Here is a 26,850-nt window from a genome sequence, read left to right as displayed (position 1 = left end):
GATAGCCCTCTCCAATCTATCAGAAGTTGATATGAATCATTTGTAGCCAATAGGGTTGGATCTCTCCTGCTTTGCATTCCAATATTCAAAGTCATGGTAAGAATTGAGCACATTAAGTCTAGCCAAAGGATCCAATTTGGGCAATAATAGTTGATTATTTCTGTGATCTCCTTTTTGTGCCAATGTGATAACCATGTAAGTAACAAGTTGTTACTGTGTTAATGATTTTTTAAAATAAACTAGCTTTCTGAAAAGACATCCATGGTCAAGTACATTAAGTTTAAACTTGGATGGTTGTAAAAATTAGGTTTAAACAAAATGTGTGGGCTTGTTTTTTGAGTTAAAATTTTTATAAGTTTTTTTAGAAATTAGATATTTCCTTGGATGTTGAAATAATATTGCAGCCAGGAAGCAACATTGATGTCAAATGGAAAATGAAAACAATCTATCTAAACTCAATTACAGAATATAAGAAATAAAAACATACATCATCCTACTAACACAGAGAACTTTGGGTTTTTAAAGACCCTTTCACTTCTCCCCTTTGAAATTGTGTTCGGCCACACAAATGTTCCTTTTGATAAGATTGTGGCTTTCTTCTAAATATATTGGCATAGAATAAATTGATTTAAATTTGAAAATTTTCCACATAGGCGCCCAACTAGAAGATTTGGTTTTTCCTTTAAGTTAAGCAACTTCATGCTTCATTTCTATGTTCTAAAAATCTTAAGAGCTTGAACAAAAGTTTAGAATGTGAATTTATTTCCAACCTTTGCTGCTGTGTACATGTCTCCCTGACATGTATCTAGAACAATTGCTTCCAAATATTTTCTTCCCTTTCTTTTGAAAAATAAATGGCAGGCCTTTGGTGTAGGCTATTTTTCTATTGTACTGCTTTTTTAAAGAATTAGAAAACATTCCAACTAATTATCCTCCCATTGTTCATATTTTTTAAGTGAACTTCACTATTCAAAAAAGCCTTTGTACTATATAGTTCAACAATTTAATTTCCTTTTTGAGAAAGTAAGAATAAAAGAATTAGAATGGCAATCTTGGCCCCCAAAAAGAAAAGAACTGGTACATGTTGAATATACCTGCCATTCTGGTTGAAAGGAAGAGTTTTAGTTTTAAGGTAAGGACTATTTTTTAAGGGAAAAAAGATATCATAATAAGATATCATAGACTGCAGGGCGAAGGGACAAATAGTGAAGTTCATACTCTTACAGATCAAGAACAAGGATCTGAAAATTGGGTACCCTTTGTGTTCCTCACCAGTGGAGGTTCTGAAACTTTATGATAACACATGATTTAATATATCACCAAATAAATATCTACATACCATACAAAGTAGAATTTTCTGGCACTAAAATGTAAACATTCATAAAAAGTAATATTTGTAGCCTTCATTGTCTGTTAACAGAATGACTCGGATCCTTAAGAGAGAAAGATTTGGGGTAGATTTCCTTCATTAAGCATGGTAGAATACACTAGACAGTGTCCATGAAAGGCTGGTGTTCCCTTAGACTCTATCCATGATTTTAAATACTTTTAAAATGTTCTAGTATGTGCAAGAATATTCAATTAGTGATATAATTTTAACATAATGATATGATAGTGACCTGCTTACATTTACACATGTAAGTGTTGTCTTCCTCCTTAGAAAATGAGCACTTTAATAGAAGGGAGGGGAATAAGTGGGGGTGATAGAAGGGTGGGCAGATTTGGGGAAGAGGTAATCAGAATGCCTGCCATCTTGGAGTGGGGGAAAGGGAGAGATAAGGAGAAAACTTGGAACTCACAATCTTGTGGAAGTGAATGTTGAAAACTGAAAATAAAGTAATAATTTATTTTTAAAAGTGAGCACTTTGAGGACAGGTAGTGTTTCACTTTTGTTTTTATTTCCCCAGCACTTAACACCATGCCTAGTACATAGTAGATACTTAATGAATAGTAAATGACTAATAATCCCTCAGAAATATTTATATTTCCATAATATTAAGGGGTACTTTATTGTATTCCCCTTTCCCCATTCTGTATTTTGCCCTATTTTACATAATCCTGGTTCTGACTCTCTTCTTTCACAATGTCTTATTATAGGCACATAGTATGTAGTTATTAAATACTTAATTTATCTATCCATCCAATTAAGGATAGAAGTTGATATTCCTTGCCTTTGTCAAACTTTGGCTACGTATATGTGTTGGATTGTGTGTGCATATGTATAGGAATCAAGGGATACATGAGACACTCTCTAGTTTTTGGTGATAAAACTCTCTTTTGATTTTCTTCTTATCCATCTGACTCCTCTGTCTCCTTCTCTGGTTCATCATCCATGTCATACCCTCAAAGCCTAGTGTTCCTCAGGGCTCTTTCCTGGACCCCCTTCTCTTTCAACTCTCCACTATCTTGTTTAGTGATCTCATCAGTTCCACTGATCATTAATAATAATAATAATAATAGCAGCAATAAATAAGTTAATAAATATAGCAAAAGTTTTACATAGGGCTTTAAGATTTGCAAAATGCTTTGCACGTATTACTTTATGTAATGTAACTGGTCTCCCTGCCTTGTGGTTCTCTCCACTCCAATCCATCTTCCTCATTGCCATAGTGATTTTTCTAAAATGTGGATCTGACAGTGTCACCTTGCTGCTCAAAGAGCACTAGTGATTTCCTGCTTCATCTAGGATCAAAGATAAGCTCCTCTTTTTAGCATCCAAAGCTCATTATAACCCAGCCCCTTCCTACATTTCCAACCTCCCTATGCCTTATTCTTCCCTAAGACATGGCTACACTGGCCAATGTTCCTCAAACATGATATTCCATTTCTGGGGTCTGTTCTTTTGCACTGGCTGCCCCTCAGTAAGCATATAACAAGTACTTAATAAATTTTTATTGTTTGATCTATTATTTATTATTAATATGATTTATATTGTTTATAAGACATTGTTTATATCATTATATTTATTGACTGATCAAATGCTCTCCCCCCTTACCTCCACCTCTGGGTGCTTGTTTTTCTTTAAGACATCTCAGATCCCAGTTTTGAAGTTCCCTTTCTTATGCCCTCCAGCTTCTAATGTCTTTTCCTTTCAGATTACTTTGATGCACTGTTAGATAGTTGCATGTTTTGCCACTATTAGAATGTATCTTCCTTGAGAGTTTTTTGCTTTTTCTTGTGTCTTTGGTGCTTAGCACAGTGCCTCAAACATAGTAAACACTTAATAAATGCTCATTGACTGGCTGACTTTCAGTAAATCGGTAGCTGCTCCCTGAAGGACCTGTGGGAGGCAGTGACAGAGAGATCATAAGCCATCCAAGTGGCACCACCATCCAGGGAAAGTGTCTGCTAAGCTCACTGGAGACTAGGTGACAGGTTTCCCTAGACATGGCAGGCAGCCAGGAGGCAGCCAGGAGGACAAAGCAGATGATGAAGAAGGTGCTGTTCAAAAATAGTTACTGAATAAGAACAAGCAGGTGCACCCGACTCACCCCTGGGAAACAGACAGTTTCAGGCACCAGGAGAGAAACAGGATGGCCAGGGAAGATGAAAGCAGACAGGCAGGTAGAGAGGAAGAGTTGGTGGCATAGAGAAAGATGGGCTAGGGACAGAAACAAGGTTGGACTACTCCAGAGGGCCAGAGGCGTTTGCCTTAGGGATGGCCTTGTGACTAAGCTGCACTCTTACTTTTTCTACTTTCTAGTGGAGAGATTTTGCTCTAGGGTCAGGCTGTGATTATATTTTACCTGAACATCACTGACCACTCTTCTATAGCTAGTCTCAACTGCTCTCTCTGACTAGGTTTTTTATTACCACTGTAGCAAAGTCCCTTGACTGTTTCATGCGCTCTAGGGAATTGAAATGTGTTCATTTAAATGAAATAAATAAAATATATATTTATGTATATGCTCAGCCAAGCTGTGTATGTGTTTGGGTAAGTATTATATGCTTGGTAAAATGCTTATTACAACACATGTTTTGTCCCCAGAATAAGGCTATGTCCTTAACTTCCTTTCTCTTTATACTCTATACATCGGGGGTTCTTAACCTAAGGTCCATGGATCCCCAATGTGTAGGGTCTTTGAAGAGATTTCAGCAGGTCTGTCAACTTGGATAGAAGTAGAATTTTTTTCACTGACCTATAACTGAAATTTGATGTTTCCTTCATATATGAATTAAAAAATATATTCAGAGAAAGGGTTCATAGGTTTTATTGAGGTCCAGGGGTGTTGGGAACCCCAGAATTCAAGGGCAAATCATTCAGGTCCTGCCTTGAGTGAATTTGACCCAACCCTTCTTTCAGTAAGAGACACCAGTTGGGGTGGGAGAGATTTTAAGAATCTGGGCTATTGGCCAGATTTTAATAATCTGAGCATTTGTGATGCTTGTATTGACAAGTGGGCCTGACTGAATCTGAGTGATTTAATGGACCTTATACAAAGAAAGACTGTGAGAAGATCTGGATGTGCTCAAGAAGTGACCAATAGCTGTGAGGTGACTGGGAAGGGGTCTAGGTGGAATCTAGGAGCGGCATTCTAGGGTGAGGCCAGGTGCAGACTGTGAGGGTCACAAAGAAAGGGCAGTTAAAATGATTATACTGAAATGAGCCTCAAGGGAACACCAGGGCCCAGTGGGAGAGTTCTGAGTAAGTTCAAGGCGGGGCCTATACCGTGTCAGGTTTCAGCACACTATCTTGAGTCAATGACAAAAAAAACTTTGCATCCTACTTTGTTTGCATCATATGTAGTCATGATATATTGGATCTACATTCTTCTTTAGATATGTTTTAGATTTTCTTTCACTGTAAATGAAGGATTTTCTGGGTTTTGAAAGAGTAGAGAGAAAAGGTGTGTAAAGTGTTTCTTTAACACTTCTGTATATCTGTAAGTTCTTGAATGTGGGTAAACCCATTATTTTGGTGTTAAAGACAGCAATCTACCCATATGCCTGCCTTCTCATCCCATGCAGTTTTTGTCTTTGTTCTCAGATTCATCCTCCATGGAGAAGTGGAGAGATCTGTCTCTAATGCACAACAATAACATGCTGGAGGCCTATGTTTTTATATTCAGGGGTACCAATTCAATACTTAGCCTGCTCATGTATTAGCCCCCCACTCCTACTGATGGGGATGAAATCTGAACCCCTAAATGGAAAAGACCATGTCTTTGGGATCTGGACACCACAAAGGAAAAGCCCTTGGACTTTCACCTCTGGCACCTGACCCTTTCCAGTTATCCTTTCCTTGTGGCCCTCTTAGTCTATACCAGGTCCCACCCTAGATTGCCACTCCTTAATTCCACCCAGACCTCTTCTCTCTTCCCAGACTACTTGGCCACTCCCAGATCACATCCAGATCTTCCCCAAAGTCTTTTTTATAAAAGGTCCATCTTGCTTCCGTTAAAGTACTGAGATTCAATCTGATCTGCTTGTCGATACAAGTATCACAAATGGAAGAGGGGTGTTTATGTGGAACAAATTACAGGAGTGAGGCAATCCTTTTATATATTTTTTATTTTTTATAATTTTTGTTTGTAATTTCTTTGAAATAATTTTTGTTCTTTTAAAAAAATAAGTTGACTTTGTCTTAATATATATATATATATATATATATATATATATATATATATATATTACAGTTCCTTGGCCAAGCTTTGTAGACAGCAAGGGCTCATTGGTATGGTCCCAACCTCCAAGAATCCCCACAATTCATGCATTGCAGTCTACCAGATGTCTCTGCTAAATTGTGACCTCCTTGAGGTTAGGAACTGTCTTTTTCTTCTTTTTCCAGACTGTAATATGTACTTGGCAGGTAAAAGCTAAATAAATACTATTTATCTTTAAATGTCAGGGAGTACTTGATATTTTAGCAGAATTATAGTCATTGACACCTCCAAGTTTAAATGTTCTACATTATGGTATTTTTCAAAATCCTGATTTGAATCTTATGATCAACAATGTTTTTTTTGTTTTAAAAATATCTTTGAATTTTACATTTTGGTGACCTTACAGTAGATCTTTTTTAAATGAATATTTAGGGGATAGAAGGAAAGAATAGATGAGTTTGGTAAGTTGTTTTGCAAATTTTTAAAGCAAGGAACTTGAAAGGCAATTTTCCAATTGAGGAAGAAAGAACAATAAAAATGCAGCTCCAGGAGGGTAATTTATTTAGAAATAGGTTTGGGATTTCCATTCATTAGAAATACTGTATCAGGAGACTTTGAGGAGAAAATCAATAGCAACAATCTCTGTGCCTGTGTCTTAATAGCTTCTTCTGGTAATATGGCATTCAACATTCATTACTGCCCCAGAGACAACTCACATTAGAATGTCAGACATTATAGAAAATAACAGGGCTTCGTATTTAATGATCAGAGAAGCATTTTTCCACAACTCTTTTATTTACTAAGGTAAATGAAGAAAAAAAAAGTTTGGCATCAGAACTTTTCCTTCAGTACTTCTCTCATTCTTTAACCACTATCAATGAAAAGGCAGTAATGAAATAATGATTCCTTCCTACCTTGCAGGCTTGTTGGGAAGGGAATGCTTTCAAAACCTTCTGGTCCTATATCACTGGGAGCTCTTTTTTCTCTTCCTTCTCTTGAAATGCAACTGATGATACAATGGATAGAGCACTGATCCTTAGAGCCTTAGCTGTGTGACCCTGGACAAGTCATTTAACATGTTTCCTCACCTGTAAACTAGAGACAATAATAGCATCTGTCTTGCAGGATTGTTGTGAGGATCAAATGAGATAACATAACATAACATTAACATAAAGGGGGAAAAAAATCACTTAGCACAGTATAATGCCTGGCACATAGTAGGTGCTATCTTAATGCTTATTGTCTGCCTTTCCTCTTATTATACTTATTATATGTAATAAATTATACATAATATACAGTACATTATATATAAAACAATAGAACATAAACATAATATATGATATGACACGTATACTTATTGTATTATTATACTTAAGTAGAAGGTAAAGAGGAGACCCTACATATGGAATTGAGTCTGAATAATAATTGCCTATTTTTACATAATGATTGCACATATGTTATCTTAATTGATGATCACAACAACTCAGTGAATTAGGTGGTGTAATTATTACCATCCCCATTTTGTGGATGAGGAAACTCGGTCTCAAGGTTGTCAAATAACCATCTTGGTACAGTGGAAAGATCATTGTCTGTAGTTAGTTAACTAGCATTGATTTATTAAGCACCTACCATGTACCTACCAGGCACTGTGCTATGCACTGGATATACAAAGAAAGGCAAAAAGTCTCTGGTCTCAAAGGAGTTCATAGTCTACTAGAAAAGACAAGATGCAAACAAATGTGTATAAACAAGATATAAACAGGGTAAGTGCCAGGTCATGTCAGAGGGTGGGCACTAAGATTAAGGAGGATTTGGGAAAGATTTCTTGTCAATCAGAGTACCTAGGTTCCAATCCCACTGCTGATCTTGACTACCTATCTAAACTGGTAAAAGTTACTGACATCTGTGGGTCCAAATTTCTCCCATTTGCAATATGAGTGGACTCTGAGGTCTCAGCAATAAAGCTAGGATATTACAATGATTATCAAGACCTTGAACTCATCCTTTTACTCAGTTCTCTCAGACTTTCTCTGAACAGCATCTGGGTCATATCCAATGAATGTTAATACATTGATATTTTTGTGTTTTAGAGAGGTGGTGGGTTTTTTTTTAGTTTAATGGTCCCTTGAAGTCAATGAATGAGCTATTCAGGTAGAAATACAGTGAAACATTGTAGTCCAAGAGTTGGAAAATGTGAGTCTAATCTTCATCCTTAGAATACATACAGTCTCATATGTGAACACATTTACACATATATCTTAACGGTAACTATTTGACTTTACCTATTTCATTAGGTAAACTCGGGTCATTTGGCTCTCTTTGTGTATCTGTTCCATGCCTAGAACACCCTCAGGAGAGCTTTTGCCGCCTGAATCACCAACTGTTTCTTTTATTAGAGAACCAGCCTAGCTCTAAGTGTAGTCTCATCAACAGCATTAAAACACAAGGTAGTGAATCAGGAACAGCCCAGGTTGACAAATTTTCCAGGTGCAGTAACTATCAAACCATCTATCCTAGGTTAGAGAGGAGTTGGGCTCTGTGTTGGTGGAAAGCATTGCCACACTAACAAAACCAAAGACCTTTTGAAGCATTGAATTTGCTGCTAAAGACACAACAATGTCCACAATGGTTTCATGTTATCTTGTTTCTATGAATAAAAAAAATTTCAAAATAAATAAACTATTTCCATCAAAAAAAATTAAAGCATCATTAAAAAAATAAAAAGACTTGGAATGGTCTTTATTTTTTTTTCCTTTGGTAGAAACAGCTAAAAGTAGGGTTGTACTTACCAGACCACTCCTCATACTCCAGTGAGGAGGTCAAATGTTCACTAAATTTCTATCCATTTATAATATTAACAATTGCTGCTGAATCCAAAGGGCTAGAGCTCTGCCCTAGCTGAAGAACTCTCCTGCACTGGACCCAGAGACAGAGTTTGACAAAAGCCAGTCCTGGAGGACTCTGGCCTCTAAATATGGGGCAGTGTGCCCAATGGCTCCCTTTTCTCCCATTCTTCATCTCATTATACCCCATCCCAGTGACCAGTGGCCAAATTATTTAAAGTTTAGGCTTTGACTAACATTTAGTTCTTTCCAAAGGGAGACATATTCAGTACAATGTGAATCAGCTATAGAATGGATATTTATTTCCCACACACAAATGTTAAGAGATATGAAAGACTCACAGCTGACACAGACAAGATCCAAAAACTTAATTTATAACTAATGTTATGATCTTCTGGGAAACAGACACTTAACTAAACACAGCAGGAGTTTACTGGGCTCTGTATTTTATATTTCATCTTAACTCTTCACTGTGTCCCTCAAAGTCAAATATCTTCTGGCACATCAGGCCAGGAACCTCCCAGGCTCCTCTTGGTAGTGGTAGTTGTGTTCTAGAATGCAGAAGCTCCCCTTACCACCAGTGAGCTCCACTCATTAAACCCAGGAGCACTGGGACTCACAAGGACTTCCGAGCCTGTTCACATTGGTATCAATAATGACTTTCGGGGCGGACAGGTGGCACAGTGAGTAAGAGTGCCAGCCCTGGTGTCGGGAGACCTGGGATTGGTCCCAGCCTCGGATACTTGGCACCCACACAAAAAATAACTGGTTGTGTAACCTTGAGCAAGTTACTTAATCCCAATTGCTTTAAAAAAAAAAAAAGAATGACTTTCAATCTACCTCATCAAGAAAGGAAACGCAAAGCAGAAAAGATACAAGCATCTCTCACACCTATATCTCCTTGGGGGAGAAGTTAGTGCCAAAGAGTACAGTTTGCCATATGGAAGAGGGAATAGTGAAAGCAAAGGACTGAGCTAAAAGCTGTTTCCTTTAGAGATGTCAGCCGATTCATCAGCTCCTCTAGCTCAGCAGCCAACAAGATCATTTGGCCATTTCAAAGCATTTTATGTTCTTCCGTGCCGAGTCTATTCATGACTGGAAATGACCAGTAAGTCTGTCATCCTCAGAGGGGCCAAGTGCTGATTCACACATGTGAATATCTGAAAGCAGGCAAGCAACACCAGAATGTGCTTTTTGTGGACCTCATTGCACCCAGCAGACCCTTGTACTCACAGAAGGAAAAAAAAAAAGAGCATTACATTATTGAAGATGTCCAGTTCCTAAACCAAAATCTCTATGGACTGCATGTAGAAGTTTAAAAGTCTGTTAAATAAATCAGATATTTGTTCCTTAGAAGCAAGTTAATATTTATTGTGGATCTAACTGTCTGACCTGCTTTATAACCAAACAGAATAAACATCATCTTGCCTCAGTTTACAAACTATTTATTAGCTAAAGTAATAACAGAAATGTTTTCCAATTGTCTGCTCTGGTCTTACACATGAACTTTGCTTTTGGATTGGGTTTTTTTTTTCAAGTCTTATTAGAAGAGGATCTGGTGTGAATTCTCACCAATGGATGTGATGAAGATCAAGCTATAAGGCATTTCTTGATGGAGAAATGCCCCCTCTTTCCTATATTTACTTTTCCTACTATTCTTTGACTAATTTTTCCTCTATGAATGTAATTATCCTGAAGAAAAGAAGCCTGAGGGGTCTCCAAATATGTATTGGATAATAGAAGGCTTGCCAGCTGTTCCCTTCCTCCACTATGGATGGAACAAAAGAAAACTGGTTTAGGCATCAGTAGGAGGGCTAGAAGGTACATATAAGTGAAACCCTTGTTACATAGGGAAGAAGAAATAATTGGAAATGAAGATTCTTCAAAATTGTTATGGATTATTATGGAATAGATCTGAGGATACATAGAAACAGAAAAATAGAATTTTTAAAAGTCCCTACTCCAGTCATATTAATACTGCTAGAGCAATGTCTATTTCCTTTTAAGCATACACATACATACCTGACAATGAATGTAGATGCTACAAAGATTCATTGAAAGTCACCTTGGGTAAATTATTTAATTCTTCATACTCTTCCTTTTTGTGTGTGGTGTTCAGCTTCTGATAACATCTTCCTGGGTATAGGGAAGAATTTCTCTTCTGGTGATAAGAAACTGAAGTGAAGACCTACACATCTCTTCTTCCTTACTCTTAGATGCATTTCCAACTCATAGAGTCCACAGTGGAGTCCAGCTGTGTGTTTCCTGAGGCTCCTGAAGTAGGAAAGTTATTCTCTGATATTATAATGGGAGCCCTCTATTAATCCCCAAGGGAAAAATAGAGCATTGATTGGGGTATGTAATACCATCCCTCACAGGCTTTCCAAAGTTCAAACTTTTTGCTCCACGGTTTCCCTCTGTTGATATTTTTCAGTTTGGGGAATAACATACAAAAAGCAATTCATCTAAATGTCTTAAGTGACCTGTATCATTCTAGGTAGCAGCTATTGAAAATGAATTCCTAGCGTTCGGAATAGCTAAATTTTCCTCTTCTCCCAGAACTATAGTACTTTTCATATTCAGAATCGCTCCTCCTCTCCCTCCCCAAATGTCACTCTTACTAGAAGAGTCCAAGAAATGTTGCCTCTGGTGTTATTTCCCCTTATTATAATATCATTGGCATAAATTAGCATAGTTCTACAAATGCCCTTTTCAGCCTTTGATGAACATAGTCTTCTAATGCTCTCACTGTATTTGACTTAATTCACAATATATTTGTGCTATCTGGACCCTGATTCTTTGACATCCCTGTGACTTTCTGAGGCTTCTTGAAATCTGGTAGCTCTTTCTTAATTGTCCCTACCATCTTGTCTTCCCTTGTATTCCTTGGTTTAAAAAAAAAAAGAAAGGTGTTAGGGTGGCTAGGTGGCACAGCAAATAGAGTACAGGACCTGAGTTCAAATCCAGATTCAGACATTTAATACGTCATGTGACCTTGGGCAAGTCACTTAACCCCAACTGCTCTGTCTTGCCCCCTCCAAAAAAAAAGTATGGAAGTAGTAAGACTATATATTCCTAAATGGTAGAAAAACTAAAAAAATTATTTCAAAACTTTCGAGATTCATCTGTTGTAAACCCACATCTTTCTGTTTTCTTGAAAAATGTCAAACCTTTATCTACCTTCACAAGTATAGGTTAAGGAAAGAGCTTAATTTTTACTTGAATATATTCTTTCATTCTTCTTTCAAAAAACTATATACTCAAGTCTTGATCTGGTCCCTTATTCTCTTTTCTTCCCACCCAACTTCCTCCCCCTTATAATTAAATATTTTGGTGCCCATTAGATGCTATAACAGAACATAGTCAAGGCAAGGAGAAGAGAAATTCCAATAAGGTAATTTAATTACTCATTAGTAGCTCATAACATGAGAGACTTGCCAGTGTTAACCACTCCTCTTAGATATTTCTCTGTCCCAGGCCAGCTGTCTACACATTTCCTTTCTTCCTTCTCTTAGCAATGCCATCACCCCCCTCCTTTTTCTGACTCACATATCCTCTAGAAAGGACTCCAGGACTCTCATTTCTTCTTAGCTCTGTTTTTCTAAGGTAAACACGTGATTCCACTTTTTCTGAGATGCGCACTTAGCCCTCCTATGCATTTTCTCCCAGTTTTACTACTAGCAACTATAGGAAAATATGTATACAGAGGTTTCCAAAATAACAAACATAAGTGAATTCTTGGGGTAAAAATGCTGTTTAACCTGAAAGTATTATGTAGGCTTTGATCTTTCTTGGTTCTCCCAATTTTCTTCTTCCATAATTCCTTATCCATGAAGTTAGCTCCCTCAAAGTTTTTTTAGGTTGTATGTTGGAATAAACCATAGCTGAGTGGTTTGCCAAGGTTATTAGGTTTCTTAGTCCCTTTCAGAATCTGTTTTCTTATCTTATTTTTCAGTGTGAGGGCCATATATAAATAAGGCACTTCCCTATCTGACCCCAAAGATTTCTCCCATGTAGTTCAGACTTTTCGGCCATGACTTCCAACCTTTTTCTTTATATTTCCTGGTGGATTTGACGGTCCCACTTTTAAAAGTCCAACCTGGGCGTTTACCTCCCTAGAAACAAAAGGAACTTTCCTATCAGAGCTTCATCAGCCTTCCTATTTGTGACTGCAGGAGATCTCTTTCACTACAGGTACACACTTGGGGCACTCAATCTTTGTAAAAATAACCATAGTAGGAAAGTTTTATCAATGGCAAAAGGAGCAAGTTCAAAAGTTACTTTTTCCATCATGTAGTTTCAAGGAAAGGAAAAACAAAGTTGCCACTTAGAACTTTTCAAAGTCCACTGTTTCTGAGATTCTTAAGAACATGTTCAAGTTTCTAGATCTCTGAGCTGCTCAGGGTTTTGAGAAGGCTGGCACTTGGTGTTCCACTGTTCTTTAAAGCAGGGGTTTTTAACCATTTTTGTTATCTAGACCCTTTTGGCAGTTTGGTGAAGCCTATGGAACCCTTCTCAGAATAATATCTTTAAATGCATGCAATGAAATACATAAGATTACAAAGGAAACCGTTATATTGAAACATAGGTATCAATTTTTTTTTAAGTTTAGAAACCCCCTGTCCAGAACTCCTGATTTAATGGCTGATTTTGTTCCAGAAGACTTCAGTAATTGGAAAAAAAAAGTCTTCATAATCCTTTTCTCCATATCTACTTTTAAAAAAATAAATTAATTTATTTATTACTAGTTTTCAACATTCACTTTCACAAGATTTTGAGTTCCAAATTTTCTCCCCATCTCTTCCCTCCTCCCACTCCAAGACAGCATGTATTCTGATGTAGACTCTACATATACATTCATATTAAATATATTTTCACATTAGTCCCCATGTCATGTTTAAGAAGCTTGCATTCTAATGAAAGGGAAAACTGTACAATATTAGTACCAGGGAGCAGTCCAAGAAAAACATTACAGAACTTTGAGGAAGGAGTTTCTACTTTGTTTTTTCCCCCCTTCCTTGCTCCCTCCTTTCCTCTGTTCTTCTTTCCTTCCTTCCTTTCTTTTCTTTCTTTCTTTTTAATTTTCTTATACTGCCCAGGTTGGAGGTCATTCCTGGGTCTAATCCCTCATCAGCTGATCAGAAACTTTTCTGGTTCACCTCTCCAGAGGCAGCCTGGTGACCTCTTCTTTCCAAAGGGCTCACCATATTGGTACCAGACTTAAAAGGTAGATGCCCTGATGCTCTGAATTTCAGAGTTGGAGCCATCCATCAGCCTCATTACGTCTTCCCAGTTGCAGGAATTGTAGGCATGCAGTACCATGCCTGGCTAGGCTTGGGGCATCCACATTCTACTGAAAGTATCAAAGAAGACTTTGTGGAGAAAATGGTGAATAGCTTCTGAAGGATAGGGCTTCGGCAAGCAATACTGAAATTGAATTGCTACAAATTTATACACACCTATATGTGAATGTGTATATTTAAACAAATCGACCTTGATACAGATATGTATATTGATTCATTTATCTATTTATCCTCAATAAAGAAAAGTAGGAAAATCAGAAAAGGAGGAATTTGAGGGTCAGAGAACATTTAGAGAAACATACACAAAGTGATGACCAAGTCATTTAGTGTAATATGTACCTACTTAAAAATTCTCCATAGTGTGAATTATGATCCCAGGAGACTTCAAGTCTGTTCCCCAGTAGCTTGTGTTGTCAATAATGTATGTGCCTTTGGGGGGAATTTCTCAAGCATAGCTCATTGATTGAACTGAGCTTCCCAAGCTATGACAGCTAATCTTGAGGGCATATGTGGAACATTCTGCACTGACTCAGGTGCCTCCTTATTACTTAAGCATGGGCTGAAATCAAACTATTGCTCTTTTAAACCATTCAAGGCTATGAAGGACTCCAAAGCTTTCTCATCTTGAGCGCAGACTAGCCTGTTAGAAAGCAGTACAATGAGGCAGAAAATTAAAATTGTATCTACATGATTGGTGATGTACTACTTTAATGAGGAAACAGTCAAGAAGCATTTTTGAGTGCCTACTACGTGCAAGATATCATTCTAGATTCTGAAAAAAGAGGGCATGAACCCTGCCTTCATAAAGCTCATTATTTAACATATGAGCTAGGCTGACATTCAGTCATTTTTCAGTCCTGTCCAACTCTTCATAACCCTGTTTTGGGGTTTTCTTGGCAAAGATACTGGAGTGATTTGCCATTTCCCTTTCCAGCTAATTTTACAGAGGAGTAAACTGAGGCAAACATGGTTAACTAACTTGCCCAGGGTTACAAAGCTAGTAAGTATCTGAGGCCATATTTGAACCCAGGAAGATGAGTCTTCCTGACTCCAGGCCCAGCATTCTATCCACTGAGCCACTTACCTGTAGACATAGATAGATAACTAAAAATATAAGACTGTCTACCTTAAGTGCATCAGCATGTTGTTGTAGAGAGATTGCTCAATTTAGTGTCAATAGAGATCCAGATTTGAATTCAGGTTCCTGTACTTGTGTTATCCCAGGCAAGGCACTTAACTTCTCTGAGTCTCAGTTTCTTCATCTGTAAAATGGGGAAAATAAAACTTGTTCTAATGGCTATTAGGAGGAAAAATGTTTTGTCAGCCTAAGGATGATATATAAATATGAGTTATCACTAGAAGTGCCAAATAATAAATACCTACAGTAAGACCTAAATGATTTGAAAGGAAGGATAATAGAGGAAGAATAGTAATTGTAGACTTGGTTATTCAGGGAATGCTTCACAGAGAAAATGGGAAGGATTCTTTTGGCAGATTCTAAGCACTTCTGCCAAGTAAGTAGAACAAGCTTTGTTTGAAAACAAAGGCTAATGAGTGGTCAGCTCCCTTTGACCAAAAAGTTCAGATATTTTCTGCATTTCTTGAGAGTCACTAAGGAATCCACGAGGCTCTTTTATCCATGGAGACTATGCCTAGTGGTGTAGCATTACAAGACTTTGTCTAGCCTCCTTATTTCTTCTCATTTTCTCTACAATGTATTGAGCAGAGCAAAGAAAGACTAAATAACCAAGAATTTGAAAATTGGGGTGTGTGTGTGTGTGTGTGTGTGTATACACGGATGTGCATGCTTGCATGTGTGATTTCTGTGTGTGTATGAAGAGTGCTTAGGACTGGGACAAAATGCTCCAAAATTCCTTGGGTGAAAAATACATTATAAATAAAGGACTTATTTATGCAGCATAATATGTTATATGGGCTTATTTTAGCAGTGAATCTTCTTTTCTTGCACAATGGTGCTTTAGGATGAAAGTTCTCAAATGTTGAGCTACAGCCAATTGAGTGTTCATACTAAGTCTAGCAATAACATGGTAAGCCCCTGAAAGTAGAGGGCCACCAGAGTGCCTAAGGATGGATAAAGCAGTCCAGGTCAGAGAAAAAGAACAGGTTAAATCTTCCTGAAACCATTAGCATGTTTTTTGGTTAATTTCATTTCTCCACACTAAACAACTCCTGAATGGTTTACTAGTAATTTTTTTTTCTTATCCTCTTTCCATACTTCTTCCTTCATTCCTTTTTTCCATTTTTCGTAAGAATTTTCTGATAAAATGGTTCATTAGATTTAGAACTAGAACCTTAAAGATCATATGGTCCAATCCCCCCATTTTACATGGGGGAAACTGAGGCACAGAGGTATAAGATAACTCCCCCAAGGTCACACAAAACCAGGATGCTCCACATAGATTTTTTTTAACTCACAAATATTCCTACCAGTCCATCATATTCTTATATCATAACAATGATCTATACATCTCAGGAAATAGCAGTAACCTTAGGCCATACATCGGACAGAGTTGTATTTGCTGAGTAATAGCTTTACTAATTAAAATAAAAAAGAATACAGGAGATTGTCCTAGGCACAAGCCCCACTAAGGGCTTACCCTAGCCTCTCTGAAAATCAGAATACTTAGAAATCCATACCAAGAGAACCTTGGGGCTCTGTCTTGCTGCTATCTGACTCTAGTCATTCCTGAAATACAGTTATCCCTTCCACATTGCAGGGCAGTTAGGGGCATGGTACTCCCTAGATCTGGAAAATCCATGTAAATTTTTTTGGCCCTCCCTCTCTACCACAGAAGAAATTTGAATTATTATGGTATTAAAAGATAAAATATGTTATTATTATACAATGCTATACATATATTTTATGCATTTCTGAATTTCTAAGCTTTTTCTGTGTCCTCTGCTGTACCTTCATGTATTATCTGAGGCTTCCGCAAAACTCCCCAAAAAATCCCATTTAATTTCTTATGCTGATTTGTGATATATCAGAACTGAAGTGGAAGGGGTAAGTGCCACTTATTCAAAGTACTGAGTTTCTGATCTTCCTGGTAGGTTTCCTAGCTTCAGAGACCTCCCTAACTACCTGCTTCCCCTTTCATGCTAATTGGATTAGACTCTGTCATTAATACTAATGCTGAGAATCCTGGTTCTAACATGCCTTCCCTCTTTCCCTTTGCCCTTTCTGCCAACAAGTCGTTAAGGCTTAGTGTGTTTTTTCTAGCAGCTAACTTGTAAAGGAGAATGTTTATAACTTCAGAAATAATACACAAGTTTAAAAGTAATCAGAAGAGAATAAGCTTTTTAAAATACACAAACACGTGTGTATATGTGTATACACATGTATTTTCACACATGTATATATGTGTATAGATAGCTATTTCAATACAATTGGTTTCCTTTGTGTTCCTATGCATTTTTCTTTATGCATTAAAAAATTCTGAAAATGAGCCTGTAATCTTTAACAGAATATCAGAGGGGTCAATGGCATTAAAAGGTTAAGAACATCTCATCAGAATTATGGTTCTATACTCACTCTCAGCCAATCAGGAAGGCCTTCAAGTCATTGCAGGCTTTAGAGCACTCTACCTACCTATTCTGAGTGGAGTCTCTGACTAAAAGAGAAAAAAGTACACCTCATATCAGATACTATTTTATTTTTCCTGTCATCTAGCTCCTGTCCAAAATTCACAGAAGGCACTTTTATTTTTGGTAGGAAACTGCTAAGTTTTGTCTCCCATTGGATAATGAACTAAGATGGAATAGGTATGGAGAATTATTTTCTTCCATATTCCATGAATCTATGTAATGGTATTCATAGCCTATAGTGGTACAGATTATGACCCATCTATGCCTTCTCATCCTATATGATATGTGTCCATTTTGCCCCATAAATCCTTCATGAAATCTAGACTAGGAGTAGGAGCCTATACCTATAATCTCTGCCACTAGGGAAAACTGAAGCTGATATCTTGGATTCTGGAATGTTAAACTACAGCCAATTGAGTGTTCATACTAAGTCTAGCACTAACATGGTAAGCCCCTGAAAGTAGAGGGCCACCAGAGTGCCTAAGGAGGGATAAAGTAGTCTGACTGGTCAGAGAAAAAGAACAGGTTAAATCTTCCCTATTAATAAGCTTTGAGATTAGGCTCATGGGTGCTGAACTTTCAACCTGGGTGAGATGGGGAGAGCCATTCTCAAAACAAAATAAGATGAAAAATAAAAAAAATATGCATCCAATGAACTGTAGGGCCTTTTCTGGGTCTTTTAACATTTTGCATGTACCAATGAGGCACTTGGACTATCTATCTATTATCCCTTGTTCTTTGCATAGGACCAATTTATCTCCTTTTCTGATCATATTTCCTGAATTATCTCTTTTATACCACTTTTTTCATACAAGTCATTGGTTTTATACACATATGTATATATATATATATGTACATATATATAGTATATAGTGATTATAAATAGCCTTCATAATATTGCATATGTGTATATTTGGTATACACACATATTGTCTTTTGCATAACTCTTAATTTTGGAAGATTGTGATGTTCTATGATTCACAGACATAAAATCACATGTTGTCTTTGAAAGTATGAAACATTCGTTGTGCTGGTCACTGGGGATATGAATACAGAAGCAATGTAGTCTCTGCCCTTGGGAACGTATTTTATATTGGTGGGAACGCTATATGCAGAGATGAATGAAGGCAAATGTAACACCACCCTCAATTGCTTCCCTCACAGAGAAGCTTCTTTATCTCTAAGAATACTTTGGAAACTTAGTATAGTTACAGTTTGCCATTTTCTATGAGAAGTCTGTCAGAGATTGATAGTTCAACTGTCATCCTCAAAAGAAGTAGATGTGATGGCTAAAGAGAAACCAAGTAAGGTAATGAGAAAGAATAGGAAGAGAACTTCTTTTTTGCTAATATAGTTTAACTCTTAGAAATATTTTAGAGAGAATGTCTTGAGTCTGTGAAGACACTGAAGAGATTTAGTTGTCATGCTAGAGAGGAACCTGTTATATCTGGAGAGAGATTAGGAGAGGACAGAAATGGACATAAATGATTTTTATATCTTTATACTGAAAATAAACAAGAAAAATATTCTAGAGAGACTTTGTTATCTAGAAAAAGTGAAAGGAGGGATCATGTTTCAGAAATGAGGATAAGTCAAGAGGAATGCTAAGGATTCGAAGTCACTCTGGCTGTGATCTTTTTTACAGCTTAAATTTTGTTTTAAAAAAGTATGTCCACTATTATCTCTTCCTCTGTGAATAAACAGTACCGTAGCCAGCAACTCTAATATCATATTAGAGGGCTTGATACATATGGAGAGAGGTGAGCAATTGCTTCTGGGAAAATCTGTTTCTCTTGTTTATTAAATAAGTAATATTTGGATAAACATGTAAAGTGTTTTGGAAACCTTTAAGTCCTATATAAATGCTAGTTATTAGAAAACTGGGAAGGTGATTTAGAGATAATTGATTTACTAAGGAAAAGGAGGTAGCAATTCTAGTAGTTAATAAAGAAATATCCAAACCCACTCCTGGATTAGGTTAGAATATTAAATGAATATGATGAATCAATTAGTGGGCTGAGGGGTGACCACCTCATAAGCTATGTATGAGAGTGGTCAATTTTAAAACCATGTTGCACAAAATACACACAAATTGAATATAAAGTAATTTTAAAGGGGAAAGACTAACACTTTTGTGAATCAAGAAAATCTCATGTAAGAAGTAGTGCTTGAGGAATTTTTCCCCTTTTCATTTAAATTTTCTTTATAATGTGAATTCAGCAATTGTGAACAAATACAAACATTTCATTATAGAAAGCCCCCCCCATGGGATTATGTATGAAACTGTGAACTTCTGCATATTACATTTATCATGGGAGTCACAAAACTGCCCTGCTTATGTTCCTTTATCACCTTTTGTTCTTTACTGTTTAGTTTTTGATATTTCATTGATGTCCTTTTTTCCTTTTTTTTTTTTTAATTTCTGTCACTACTCATTAACTACCCCTCCTAAAACTTCTTCTTTAAGAAATAAGTAAAAGCAGGGGTGGCTAGGTGGTGCAGTGAATAGTCAGGAGTACCTGAGTTCAAATCTGGCCTCAGACACTTAACACTTACTAGCCATGTGACTTTGGGCAAGTCACTTAACCCCAATTGCCCTCCAAAAAAGTGAAAAAAAAAAGAAATAAGTAAAATCAAACAAAAATAATTTAATCTTTTGACTCTCTCTGAAAATGCTTGTCTTGTTCTACACATCTAGTCTATCACCTCTCTAAGAGATATGTGGCCTGCTGCTTTATTGATCTTCTCAAGTCATAATTGGTCACTACATTGATCAAAGTCTTGTATTCCTTCAGAATTGTTTTTCTTTGAATTATTGTGGTCGTCATGTAAATTTTTTTCTTGGTTCTATTCATCTCACTCTGCATCATTTCATATAAATCTTTCCAGGTTTCTCTGAATTTTTCATATTTGTCAGTTAATTAACTTACAGTTCTGTCCCATTATATTCATATACCACAATTTGTTCAGCCATTATCCTATTGAGAGGTACTCACTTTCTTTCCAAATTCTTTGCTACAACAGAAAATGTTATTGGAAGTATTTTTTATTCATACCTGTCCTTTTCACTTTTCCTCTGTGTTTGACCTCTTTAGAGGATATATCTAGCAGTGGTATCAATGATGTAGTGATATAGTTCCAAATTGCTTTCCTAAATGGTTGTGCCATGTCACAGCACCACCAACAGTGAATGCCTTAGAGGAGTTATCCTGCCCTGCCCACTCCAGCAATTGCCGTTTTCACATTTTCTCCTCCTTGCCAATCTGATTGGTATGGAGTATAAACCAGAGAGGTTCTTAAATTTGAATTTCACTTGTTATTAGTGAATTGGAGCATTTTTCATGCAGTTTCTTTATTTGTAACCTCTTCACATCTTTTGACTGTCTTGAGGAATGACTTTTGCATATTCAATTATATTATCTGACTATGTGTTTTGAAAATTGGACCTTTATCAGAGAAATTTGCTAGATTTTTTTGCCCCAGAAACTATTTCCCATTGAATTCTAACTTCATTGATTATGCATGGTTCTTGAGTTCAGCCATGAAGGAAGCTAGGAAATTTTTAAAAACATGGTGAAGAGGGAATGCATTCCAGGCTACAGAGTCACAGAGGTGAAAGATAAAATGTCATGTCTAAGGAACAGCAAGTAGGCTAGTTTGATTAGAATATAAAATGCATGGAGAGTGCAGAAAGCATGGAAAGATAGAATGGGGTTAGTTTGAGATTAAAATGCCAAAAAGAAGAGTTGTTTTATCCTGTGCCTCAATTTCCTTATCTGAAAAGTGGGGATAATAATAGCACCTACCTCCCAGGGTTGTTCACATAGTAAGCACTGTGCAAATGTTATCACCATCATCATTATCCTAGAAGCAATAGGGAGTCAATAGAGCTTTTTGAGTAGGGTAGCGACACACTAAGACCTGTCTTTTAGGAATATCTATTTAGCAGTTCTGATGAGAATTGACTGAAGATAAGAGAGGCTTCGGACAAGAAGATTAATTAGAAAGCTATTGCAGTAGTCCAATTGAGAGGTGATAAGATCTTGACTTAGGTTAGTGGTTAGGTAAATGGAGAAAAAAAGAAAGAATGTGAGAAATGTGAAGGTAAAGTCAACAAGCTTTGGCAACTGAATGCAGAGAAGGAGAGTGAAAGTGAAGCATCACAGATTATTTCAAGTTTTTATAAAAGGAAGTATTTGGAAATTTTTGAAAGGTTTATGCAATTTCCAAATTTAATCCAGCTGGTACTGTTGCTTCCTATTCAATTTTGAGTCCAGCTTGATGAACTAAGTCACTTCATCCAACTATATATATATATATACCATAGTCTAGGCAATAGAAACTCCATATCCATTAGGTGTTTCCTTTATAGATTCTTAGGTCAATCTTATTTGATTAGCAGTGGATCTCATTAAGGAGGTCATGTTACAGTATCCTGGGCACTGATGATGTCAGCATAATGTCATCCACAAGTAGGAACCTCAACATCTATAGACATCCCCCTTCCATTGGGGTACTGCACAAAACAACCACTGTGATGTTGGTGAACACCTTTGTTATTCATCTCTTTCTCTGTTTTATGCCATGTTGAGTAATGATAATCAGAAGATATAATAATAATATAAACTCGTACGTATACTGATAATAGATCAACATAGAAAATAGAAATACTGTCTCATCTCTTCCATTTCCTTTTTTTTTCTTCCACTTTCATATTATCCTTGGAATAATCTAATTTAGTTGAATCTCCAGTTTTCAATTCTATTGCTTCTCACCATGTTATAAGGGGACATTATTTACATCTTCTACCACTCTGTAATGTTTTGCAAACGCTTGTTGTCTAAACTGCCATTACCTTTCCTTGTCTGCCATGTTTTTCTACTTTTCAAGGGGATCAAGTATTTAATATCATTGATGAATTAAAGCAAAGATCAAAATCAACCCCAAAGTAGAAAAATTATAAGTATAAGATGAAATGAAGAGAATTGTAACTTCATTATATTGTTCAATGACTTTCTTTGACCATTTTAAATGAAAATGTTGCTTTCTCTCCATCTACTTCTCTAGAGAAATGATATGGATTGATGAAAGATATATAAAGTGCTTTGAATTCCACGGAAAAAGGCATTAAAGAATATAGAGGGGGGAAAGAACAAGAGAAAAAGGAGGCTTGTTAATAAATTACTTGAATGAAGTTAATGACTTTATTTGAATTTCAATGAAATCTTGGAAATAGAAACCAAATATAAATGGTCATTCTGTATCCTCATGCCATCGAGTTTTTTTAAATAGATTTCATATTTTCTAACCATTTTCAGAGCTTTCTTCAAATACTGACCCTATGATATCACAGAAGAATGTCTACAAGTTACTAGTCCCCGTGTCAGTAAGCAAAACATCCAGGTTTATCCTTCTATTGCACATCTCAGTTAAAGGTCTGCTGAATTGTGTATGAGTATGAACACACACAGTCAAGAATCTTTGGAAATCTTATAGACTTTCATTTTTTTCTGTTTTTCTCAGGGGACATTTAAACTGGCTTCAACTAGATCGCAGAGTGTTGGAACATGACTTTCCCAAAAAGTCAGGACCTGTGGTTTTGTACTTTTGTGTCAGGTACGTATACAGGATATTCACACTCTTTCATGTATTTTCACAGAAAGTTTTGGAAAGCTAAGAGTGGTAAACATGAAAGTGTAATAAAGTTTCTTGGTTCATGATAAGAATATCAATCTAATAAATGCTACATATATGTCTATATACATATACATGATATATACCTACAAACGTATGTTTGCCTTTCTCTTAAGGTATCTATGTCAGGGCAAGGGGAGGGTAGTATTAATATATTATTTAAATGAATCTAATGACTATATTTGAATTTCAGTGCAGTTGTGGAAAATAATTCATGTCTATAACCCTTTCTAGTTGTAATGTAGAACACAATAATGTGAATGTGGGTTAAATGAATCAAGAGTCATGATTTTGTTCCCAAACATATTAAACCCTACTAATCTATTACAGTAAATTGAATCTTTTCCATATGTGAATATATAGAGAACTCTAGAGTCCTATAGTACATAACACTAAATGTTTCTTTTCTTGTATAATGTGTCCACACATTGTGTTCCCTTGAACTTTTACTTTTGTGTTCCCAAATAAGAATATTCCTTCCATTGCTATAGCTAGCTAATTTATCCCCAAGTGAGAGAGGAAAAAATGCATGACAAAATATCAAAAACAATTGGAATTGTGTGTTTCATTAACCGTTTAGAAGAATGTTCATTGTGTTTTTGCAAAGAACTTTATTACATATGATTAGTTAACCTTTGCAACAGTCCCTTAAAATTGGACAGAATTATTGCTTCCATTTTACAGAAAGCTTTGTGGTGTCAGAGAGAGGTCAAGTAACTTAAGCCAAAGTATAAATCAGTTAGAATCAAAATTAGAACTCCTAGCTCCAACATCCCTTGTTTTTGGTTTAATCCAATGAAGCATTGCCTCTTTTTGAATACATATAACAGAGAGTGATTTTCAAACTCTGTCCCTTTTTTAACATGCTTGTTGAATTCAAATGCACAATAATTTCTAACCTCTATATTTTCCTAGTTCATTTAAAATATGTTAACAGAGGTTCAAAAAATGGAACCAAACAATTTGCATAACAATTCCCAAACTCTAAAGATTAGGACCAGTGAGCCATGCAATTTTAGTCACAACCAGACTGATGATACAAAAAGTACATTAAATGAGCTTGAATCAAAAGAGTACATCACATAATAGGTCCATTTCACAAGGTTCAGTATGGATCCTTTACCTCAGCTGGCAAAGTACATTTAAGCTAACATTTAATGCCTTTTTTATTTAATGGCTGCATAGATCTCAGAACTAATCTTAACCATTTCCATTACTGATAGGAAGGATTTCAATATTATAATCCTCTTAATGGTACCTAAGCTATCTCATATTAATGGAGAGGTAACTTTGTAATGCAGCAGGAGAGAAATTCTGGGAAAACTCCATTCTCAGCTGATTTTGGTTGAGGCACAGAATTTGGATTTGGGGAGAAAATGTAGAGAATGAGAATGCTTGGCACTTATTGAACCCTTCCAGTCATAAGCACTGCCATATACCTATGTGCCCATTCCACAGATATTAACCAAGAAAAAGGAAAACATTTTGGTTGTGACATTTAGAGACTCTTCTCCCCTTCCTCCCCCCTTTTTCCCCCAAGTGTCTGTTATCATCTAGGAGCTGGAAACTAATGGCTTGTTGGAAGCTTGAGGCACACTAAGATTGGTAGAGTAAATGTTTATCCCTAAGGCCATGCAAACTACAGAGAGCTGCCTTCTTTCTGGTAAAACAGACCATCCCAGAAGAAAGTGCTGAAGTAAAACAACCAGCTAACAATTTTGGAGTAACTAGAGGTCAGAATTTTACAACTCTTCCACTGGTGGTATCCCACACTCCATCAGTCTTAGAGTATATTCACAGTAGGACTAGTAAACAGCAGCACACCAACCCATCACCAGTTCTGAAAAGACAGTTCAGAGTACATGTTTAGGGTCATTAGGCCAATAGTATGTGTATTCTGTCCACCAACCCCACCCCCTACATCTTTACATGAACAGCATGTCTATCCCATACGTTCCCCACACACACACCTGTACAATTGATTTTTTAAAACTTAAGTATAGAATTTTATATGGTTCCTTATTCATTTCATCTTAGTCATTTTATCCTACCATTCTGGCATATTGAAGTAAGTCTTTTTAGATTCTGCCTCTGCCATCCAGTTCATTCTCTGTGCTCTAAGCTTTGTGTCATTTTCAGATCTAATAATCTGGTCATCTACTTGTTCATTTAAGGAATTGATCAAAATATTGAGCAGCAAGAGCCAAGGACAATTCACTAGCATATTCTCCTAGAGACCTTCCTTTTTACTGACATACAGTAATTAATTATTGTTGTTTCATTCGGGAAAGAATCCCCAGCAAAATTGTTATGTTTTTCCAATGCTGACTGCATTCTGTATTCTTTATATGGGGGTAGGCATAATATATCATCTTCATGAAGATTCCAGACCTTAGAGTCTGTCTGAAGCCAGAAAAAATTTCTCTCCATCCTGGATGTTTCCCAGTGGGTGCTGCCTAACCTTCCTTATCAGGGAAGCTGGTTGAGTCCATTCTATTTAACACAAATATCTACAGCCTCAGCTGAAACATTCATTAAACATGCACATCTTAAAAGCAGTTTGACTCTAGAGAGTCTCTTAATATCATTTCTGCTTTGGTTTAAAAAATATATCTATATAACAGATCCATGCTCAGTTCAGGTGGTGAGTGACTTTTTCTTTGCCTTAGTGAGAAGGGAAAATTAAATCACCCTCATAAAAGAGGAAAGTAGAAAAGATTGGATGCCTTAAGCCAAGTTTTGGAAGCTCATAGAATGTAAATATTCCCACATGTTCCATATTGGATACCATCCCAAGATGGCTTTTTGTTTGGCATATGTATGTTCTTTCACAAAAACACATTCTTAAAACATGTATGAGAGATGGAACAGAATTTTCATGCCTATTGAACAGATTAGGAAGAGAAGATGCCAAAAGGTTAAGTAACTTGAGTAAAGAAATGAATCATTAAAGACCTGAAATTTGAACTCCTTTTCCAGTCTTCAAAACCAGATTGTGCCTTCCTGAGTTACCTTCTGAGGATATCCAAAGCCAGTGACCACTGTAGAGTTTCTTCATTTCTACAGAATGAAGGGATTGAATCAGGTGAAGATGGCAGTTCTGCCATCCAGTCCTAAATTTCTTTGTCCATGAAAAAGTTTGTCTACAATCTAGGTTTTCATTGACTTTCCTGGATGCCCTTTATTTGGACTCTCTGCCTCAGGGTGTTCCCTTCTCCAATATATATTCCACACAGCTGCTAAAATGCTATCTGAAAAGCATAAGCCTGACCAGTCACTTCCCAGCTAGTGACTTCCTCTTGCTTCCAGGATAAAATGCAAATTTGAGTGGGGATAGGTATGGGGGAGGGGGGGGGCATTGAAAATCTAGTTCCAGCATACCTTTCCAGGTTTGTTACATATTATTGCCCTTTATGTACTCCACATTCCAAACCAACTGCCTTGTTTATTACTTCTTGTCCATGATATTCCATTTCCCATCTCTTGACTTTTGCCAAGGCTTTTCTCAAGTACAGAATGCATCCTCTCCTCTCTTTTGCCCCTTTGAATCCCTGGCTTCCATTTTTCTTTTTAATTTATGGAATAAAACAAGCATTTCCATAACATAATACAATAAAAAAGATGGCTACACATGAAACTGCAAATCTGCTATGCACAACTTGCTATTCCTTTCAAATAAAAAGCAAAATTATTGTGTAAATTTCTTTTGCCTTCTTCCCTTCCCCCATCCCCCAATGATGGCTGCCATTAGACCCAAATAGGTGTATATATATATATATATATATATATATATATATATAT

At 36.5% G+C, this 26,850-nt stretch overlaps 1 protein-coding gene across 6 annotated transcripts in view; it reads left to right on the top strand.

Moving 5' to 3' along the window:
- The window catches only part of LOC138176002 (FERM domain-containing protein 4A), a 416,847-nt gene that overhangs the window by 211,529 nt on the left and 178,468 nt on the right, over positions 1–26,850 (top strand). For all 6 annotated transcript variants that reach the window (XM_069106685.1, XM_069106684.1, XM_069106682.1 and 3 more), the window contains exon 4: positions 22,879–22,971. In XM_069106685.1, the coding sequence (XP_068962786.1) occupies positions 22,879–22,971 (93 nt within the window). The remainder of the gene's footprint in view (positions 1–22,878; positions 22,972–26,850) is intronic.

The sequence above is a fragment of the Petaurus breviceps genome, unplaced genomic scaffold (genome assembly GCF_028583685.1).
Source record: "Petaurus breviceps papuanus isolate PSGF00001 unplaced genomic scaffold, PetGlider_PUasm1.0 80, whole genome shotgun sequence".
NCBI classification, from domain to species: Eukaryota; Metazoa; Chordata; class Mammalia; order Diprotodontia; family Petauridae; genus Petaurus; species Petaurus breviceps.
This window is presented reverse-complemented; position numbering and strand designations above follow the sequence as displayed.